This window comes from Amblyomma americanum, chromosome 4, assembly GCF_052857255.1.
Source record: "Amblyomma americanum isolate KBUSLIRL-KWMA chromosome 4, ASM5285725v1, whole genome shotgun sequence".
Taxonomy (NCBI): Eukaryota; Metazoa; Arthropoda; class Arachnida; order Ixodida; family Ixodidae; genus Amblyomma; species Amblyomma americanum.
Genome location: NC_135500.1, coordinates 215,556,762 through 215,564,392, shown reverse-complemented (window position 1 = coordinate 215,564,392; position 7,631 = coordinate 215,556,762). Strand labels below are relative to the sequence as shown.

The 7,631-nt window shown below is 46.9% G+C and overlaps 1 protein-coding gene across 1 annotated transcript in view; it reads left to right on the top strand.

Moving 5' to 3' along the window:
• Window positions 1-7,346, top strand: part of Gycalpha99B (guanylate cyclase 1 soluble subunit alpha 2) — a 163,377-nt gene extending 156,031 nt beyond the window's left edge. The window contains exon 10 of the mRNA XM_077663355.1: window positions 4,273-7,346. Coding sequence (XP_077519481.1) covers window positions 4,273-4,480 — 208 coding nt within the window. The 3' untranslated portion in view covers window positions 4,481-7,346. The remainder of the gene's footprint in view (window positions 1-4,272) is intronic.
• The last annotated feature ends 285 nt before the right edge of the window (window positions 7,347-7,631 follow it).

Below are 7,631 nucleotides of genomic sequence, written 5' to 3'. Positions count from 1 at the left end.
TATTTAACCTGGACCTTACAGCTGGCACGTGCAAACGGCGAAGTGATGTATCGAACATATACGGCGCAGCCAAAGTCTTATTTCAGTGTGTAGAGGTCTGAGGGGGGTGGGGCTCAAAGGGCAGTTAGTGTTGTTTGTAGGGGGCAACCACATTTTTTGTAAAAACTACGTGATGTCAGCACGATAAGTCACGCCCTCGGATGTGCTTATTAATCGACACACGTGGGGCAAATTTAAGTTCCTCCTCGCTCTTTGCACATTTTCTTTTAAATTTCAAGATAACTTTCCAGGTATACAAGAATTGGTAGGTTACATGAAAACAAAATTTGACAGCGCATTATACTTAGCTAGAATTTTTAAACGGGACAAATCCACTGTTTTAACAGCATAGCTGTCTCACCATCGTTTTATTAACTGTGTACGATTTCAGTCATGAGGTTATCGACTAGTAACGAGTTAGCGTATTGCCCGTGGGCGTGCACATATGAAAGTGTGCTGAAAACTGCGAAATTGGAAATGGAACAAGGTCCACAACGATCAATCCATCGAACAAAAAAATCCGAATTGGGCATTCAGAATATATCTTAAGTATATGCGCAAGTAGCCTAAAAGCAGGAATAGAAGTTTCTAGCAGATCTGAGTGTTACTGAAAAGATTGGTCTAGTTTGATTTGTGGAGGTTTAACTTGCCAAAGCGACTCAGTCTATGAGGGACGCCGTAGTGGAGGGCTCTGAAAATTTCGACCACCTGAATTTCTTTAACGTGCACTGGCATCACCCAGTACACGGGCCTCTAGAATTTCGCCTCCATCGAAATTCGACTACCGCGGTTGGAGGTAACTGTTTACGGGCACGGAGCTCTATAAACACTATGCGCATTCGCCAGAGGAATGTAGTGTCTTGAGCAGCCGTTGCAAAGAAAGTGCATTTTCCAGCTAACTTTTACTGGTAGGTCTGACCATTCGACAACTATATTATTCCTTTCGAAGAAATTATTTATCACTCACCCCGCCGTGGTGGCTCCGTGTTTAGCGTGTTCGGCTAATAAGCCGGAGGACCGGGCGTCAAACTTTGCCCCGGCTGCAACGTTTCGATGGAAGCGAAACGCAAAAAAAAAGTCATGTGCTCTGCAATGTTAACGCATGTTAAAGAACCCAAAGTGGTCAAAATTAATCCCCAGCTCTCCACTACTGCGCCACTCATAGCCTAAGCGTCCCTTCGGGACGTTAGACCCCACACCTTATAGTTTTGATCGCGCTCAACAAATGCCGCGCTTAACAATCGCAATGAATTGCAAGCTATCACACCTCTTATATTTCTCGAAAAGCAGACATCTGAATGCAGCTGAAAGTTACAAAGCCTTCTAAAATTTTGGTAGTCGGAAGCCCTCTCTTCTGCAAGGAGATCAGACTGGAGACGATCACAGGACTAGAGTTCACCAATGCGCCTAAGATCACTAGCAGAAGGCAAAGCGAGGCTCACAATGATAAGAAAAAAATTCGAGGCAACATCGATGTTACTAGATCAGTACTGAACATCGTTCGTGGCGAAAAAATATCTCGACTCAGAGGGCGGAGAGAAAAAAAGGAAGAAGTTCCTTTATTTCTTTTCTTCTTTCTTTCTTTGTTTCTTTTGTTGTTTCTTCTTTGTTTCTCTCCTTTTTCCTTCTTCCTTTCTCTTTGTTTCCGTCTTTCTTCATTTTTCTCTTTCTTTCTTCCCCTTTTTCTCTTTTCTTCATTTCCATCCCTTTTTTCTTTTCGCTCTTCCTTCCTTCCTTCTTCCTTTCTTTTCTTCCTGTCTTTCCTTCTTTCTTCGTTTCTTTCTTGCCTTCTTCCTTCCTCTTTCTTTCCTTCTTCCTTTCTTTCTCGTTCTTTTCTCTCACTTACCTTTTTGCCCTTTCTTGCTTCCTTTCTCTTTCTTTTCTTTTACTTTCTTCCCCTTTTTGTTATTTTTAATTTTTTCCTTTATTTCTTCCTCTGTTTCTTTTCTGCTTCCTTCATTTCTTCTTTGCCTTCTTCCTTCCTTTCTCTTTCTCTTCTCTTACTTCCCCTTTTCGCCCCTTCTTTCTTCCCTTCCTTCGTTCCTTCATCCTGTCTTTCTTTTCTTTTACTTTCTTCTCTTTTGGTTCTTTCTTCCTTTCCTTCCTTCTTTCTTTTTCTTCCTCTGTTTCTTTCCTTCTTAATTTCTTCTTTGACTCGTTCCTTTCCCTTCCATTCCATCTTCCTTTCTTTCTCTTTCTTTTCTCCTACTTGCCCTTTTTGAAGTTTTTTTTATTCCCTTCCTTCTTTTCTTCCATCGCAGGGCAGTGGCGCGTCACTTTTTTTTTAAACCAGATTTATTGCCTCAGCGCATCGCTTAACCTCTGTGCCAGTGTGCCAGGGTGGGTATGAGGAGTCCCGGAGATTTATGAATGTGTGATGACCCCCCATAATGCGCAGGTCCACACGGGACGGAGAGGCAAAGAGACACCGTATGGCTCAGTTTAAACAAACAGATATATTCAATAATTACACATGATTATGATTATACATCAGAGGCTGGGGTGTCCGAGCTTACGTGCCGACGACTTCATGGGGACGATGGAGGGGCTCCGGAGTTGAGCTCGAACGGTTGCTGGCAGAAGCTGCACGCCGTCGGGCTTCGGCGCTGAAGGCCCCCTTGGCGAACGATGTCGTCCTGAGCGTGCTTCTTCGGTACTCCTTGTCGATTTTTATATCCTCTTATCCCCACACTCCCTAGGGTGAGGACGCCCACGCCGGAGTTGGGGGGGGGGGGGGGGGGCTAGGGCTTTCACTTGGGCGCACAAACACACCACCGCACTTATGGTCTCGCCCCCTCACGTGTTGAGTGCGAGGGAAAGAAGGTTGTCTTCGAGGTAGCGCATAGCGTCGGCTGTGGTAAGGCGCGCTCTGGCCCGCTGTCGGTTCCCGCGGGTCACCGGCCTCCGTTCTCCATCAAATGACACTCGCCCCTCAAGGCCGGAACGCGAGGTCACTAAAAGGCCGGGAAAGTGGTCCCTTGTCCTGGGATGTGCTCGGGAGGGTTGATTGATGATGCCCGCCGTCTTGCCACGGGGCCAGGCCCGCCGAAACGAGGCCCCCCCTGGAACGGCCACGGCAATTGGGGAAGATAACGCCAGTCTCGCGGCGGCGGCGGCGGCGGTGGCGGCGTTCGTCTCGTGCCGACACTATGGAAAGGGGGTCCGGTTGTGCTTAAACCCCTTCGTTCTGGTTGTCTCCGTGCGGTCCACGGCGGCAGGCCCGAAAGCAATCCCACTCAAGTTGCTTGCAGCCATATACAGTAGAAACATGAAAGGGGGTCCGGTTGTGCTTTCGCCGCCACTGGGGGCTCCGTCTAAGCCGCGCCGTCGAACGCGGACGCTCGTAGCACACACAAGGAACGTCACAAATGTAAATTAGAGAATAACATTCTGCATATATGGAAATAAGCCCACTACGCTATCAAGTTTGTACACCAATTTTTTGATGGAGTAAATTGTCCTGCACATGGAGCTTAAAGGGCTATAAACTCCTATCTGGGTTGATTCTTGTTTACAGTGCAGGTGCCCCTGTGCCCTTAGCCGACGTAACATTGGGAGTGCCTCAGCGCCCTCATTTCTCGTTTTGAACTCCGACGCGCGCCCCTGTCCATTGTGCGCCCCAAGCACAGCCTTACATATTGCTGTTTTGGGGATGCTCGCGACATCTGTACACCTGCTTAGCCATCGAAAACCAGCTGGCAGCGACCCGACAGCAGAGTAACCGGTGGTCTCGGAGGCACAGTCCTACGGAAGTCTTGCCGCGTGTCGTTCCTGCTTTCTAGGCGCCTTTACAGGCGTACCAGGCACCAAAGCTTTGCCAACAGAAGGAAATGGTGCATATGAGCGAAAGAAATTTCGAAGTTAATTAATCACTTTGGCTGCAGAATTAATGCCATAAAGCAGTTAATGATGTTACTGAATTACTAGACCATGAATTTGTTAGGTTGCAAGTTGCGGAACTATTTGTTAAATTCCTGTAATTTTATTACAGTAGTTCAGTTATCATACCTGAAAGCAATGGTATCGCTCTTGACAGTGGCATACATCCTCTAAAGGCTGCGTGCTCCCCAAAACTTGCCCATACACCGGCAGTGCTATTATAGGCCTTTCCTTTCGACATGGTCCGGTTTATTCCCGTTGATGGGCCATTTCAAAGGATTTACCAGCACACTCATCGTCATCGGTACCAACAATTGCAATCCCTTCCCCCCCCTCTTTCGTGCCCTCTCGCAGACTGTTGGTGCACACGGAGGGATTCAGGTTCGAAGCCCGGCCCCGCGAGTGCCTGCCGGAGGGCTTCCCGGAGCACATCAAGGGGACCTGCCACTTCCTCAAGGGATTCGCCCACCCAAAGCTGGACCCGGCCGAGCCCCTGGACGTGCACATACGCAAAGCGCAGCGTGAGCTCAGAATGGACGCCTCGCAGACATGGCTTGCCTGAACGGGCGCGACCAAAGAGCTGCGCAAGAAGAAGCACCGCTGGACTGACCGGCCGTCTTGAGGGACACGGGCGTGCCCCAGTTATGTGCGTGTCAGTGCGGTTACGGACATCGGAACAAATCAAATCTGGACATGCGAAGCTCAAAGTGGAGTGTCGCAGCTCGGTGGGGGTTTGCTCAAAGTGCGCTTTCTCACTCGGCTTCGGCGGGAGCGACATAGCTCGCTCTTGATTTTTTCCAACTTTGGACATTGTGGTCAGTCTTCATGGCGGAGTACTGGCTGTCCGACTGTGTAATGAGGGGTTGCACAAATACCGAGGTGAGAGGGTAGATGGACATCGTTTATGTACTCTGAGTTTGACATGAATTCTTCCGAGTGCGACGCCCTGGCGGTTGCCGGGCAATAATACATGTTGAACTTGCGGGTTTTTCCAGTGTTAGTGCAACAGTTGTTATGTCGCCACTCCTAAGCAAAACTGCTGTGCCGCGATTCACGTTGAATTCTGAACTGGTCATTTACATTCCTGGCACTAAAAACAGTATGCCGTTCGTCGAGTTTGTCGTCCAATGGAGCTGCATTTTACCAGTGACCGTTGTCTTCAGAGGAAGCTGTGGCCTCCGAGCAAGCCCTGCTGGTACGCGTGGATGGACTGAAACCCATATCGAAAAAAAAAGGGGCTCTGCGTTTGTGGCTTTAGCTCAATTCCACTCAAAGTTTTACGCTCCGACAGCAGGGCCTATGCCATGCCAAGACAAAGTTTGCCAGTGAGCTTTAAGTGAAGATAAATGTTGGAGTTGCGTGTTATGTGTAGCGCAGTTTCTTCATTTCAGGCACTCAGGTGAAAAATATGAGTCCTGAAAATGTTTGAGGGCATGAAATGTGTTCTGACTGTGCTTCAAGCACAGTACTTGGACAAACCTGGCTTAATACACGTGTTATTGATTTTTTTAATCGGTCTTTGCAAAAGTTTCTTTGCTGGGCGTTATTGTTTATCACCTCGTAGTAGACGGAAACAATGCGTGCAAAGCAAGCCCAATGTAATCGGTTTCTTGGTTCCCTCCTTTTTTCACAAAGCACGTGGTTTTATACAGCATACGTAGGCACAAAAGCACGCTGTGCTGTAATCCGCTATGATACAGAGAATAGGAAGACAGAAGCTTAAATGAATTTGGTTTTATAGTTTCTCACACTGAACTTCATTTTCGCACAAATTTGTGGTCTCCTTTAATTTCCAGTGAAAATGTGTTTTTCAAACGCAAGTTGAGTTCTTTCCGTGATCTTTGTATCTGGAGCCAGTAAATGGATCAGTGTGTAAAAAAAAGACAAAAGTATTTTAACGTTTTTTCTGTTATGCAAAAGATGACATACACGTTTTCACTGTGTCTGATTTAAGTAGAATATGAACTTAGAGCTGCACCACAATGTTTTTGCGAGCTTTTAAGTAGTGAAGTTGTTGGTAATTCAGTTTGTGTTGGTAGATTGTGCAGTGACATCGGGTCGTAAAATAGATGGTTATCACAGTGTACAGTTTCAAGTGTTCGGTGTACCGCTTCAAGATTGAGGCGGCCATTAGTGGTATTAGCAATTTAGCGAAATAAGCACTTGTTTGGTGATTGTTGCGCACGAAGAAAATTGTGTGGTTTAGCACGTTGCTTGTGATGCTTATAGTGTTGTTCTCATGCTGAATGTGAAAACGTTGTGTATTTGACAATGTGCTCAGCATGCCGTTTATGGTCAAAGATCGCGTGCCCGTCGTACCGTCTCGAACACTTTGAATACACGTTTATTGCGCGCAGTCAATTATTTGTTATCTCGTTTGAATGACCCAAGTATATGGGGTTGAATGAATTCAAGCTTCGAATAATGAGGGTCATCCATGAGCATGAGCGTTGTGTCACTCTATATACTAACGAACCAAGCCAGTAGCGATCGCAGCGGCATCAATCGTGGACGAAGGCAGTGAGTGAGTGCGAACAGGGACCTCCGAGATTGCATTACGCCGCCGCAGTCTCGGAGGCGTGATGGAGAGCGTGTTGAACCGGCAGCTGTTACCGCTCTCAACTGCCACTTTTACTACTATTATGGTAAAATATGATTAGAGACAGTTCTTCAAGCTAGTCAAGCTGGGCAGCCAACCTCTTGTTCATGGTTTGATCCGACTCGACCCTTTGACACTTAAAGAGCCCAACAAATCGATAGTTTTCCACTCGAAATATGACCTCAATGTGGCTCTGTCGAGGTCATGTGGGCGCCAGTATTGAGTGAATGCGCCATATTAAAGACACACTATTGTCTAGTGACATTCATCCGGTTGGACTATAAAAAGAGAAAAATATAATTGTGCTCTGCTCGCAGCATGTATTCGGCTATTGGCTGTCACTGTGTAGGCTATTGGCTAGCTCTCGTAGCCTTCAGCCAAGTGTGCTGATTTTGTTTTGTTTATTCCGACGCAAGCATACACGCCTTGTGTTATAATCGGTCGTCTGGCTTTTGCAAGCAATGGCGTGTTTTTTTTTCTTTGTGATTTACATGCTGCGTGGACGTGTTTGTAAAGTTTCACTAATTAGTATTGCTTTTGGTTTTCAGTGGAGCCAACAAAATACAATTCTGGTCTTTTCAGTAGGATTGCACGAGCCGTAATCAACGGATGCTTGGCGCCAAAACAGCTAACCATACGTGTTTTTAATTTCACTGTGACCGCCGCCGTTTTGACAACATTAGCATTCATCTCCCAAGGGAAAATAGAGTTTTTGCCGTGGAATGATGGGATGCCTGCTGTAGAAAAGATGCATGGCATGAACTGCTGTAATAAAATATACAAAACATTCTGTCAGTTCAGTCCAGTCACCGCTGTAAACTGAAAGCAGAAGCGTACGAGACACACTTCTTTAGCATGTCTAAAGCACCGTACGACAGTGCATAGTACCCTGCTGGGCGTACAGTGCTTGAAGAACTTCGCAAGCCACCAAGCGCTTGGCGGCACTTATCGACTGGCTGTGCGTACAGGGTCTCCAGTCTTGATGGGTGCCTTACAGGAGCAAATTGACAAGGCACCGCTGCAACCTTCTGAGATCCCGGAGCACAGATGTGTCATCGACCGGTCTTGTAATAGATACTCTATCCAGCAGCATGCATAGCAGCTCTCTGCTTTC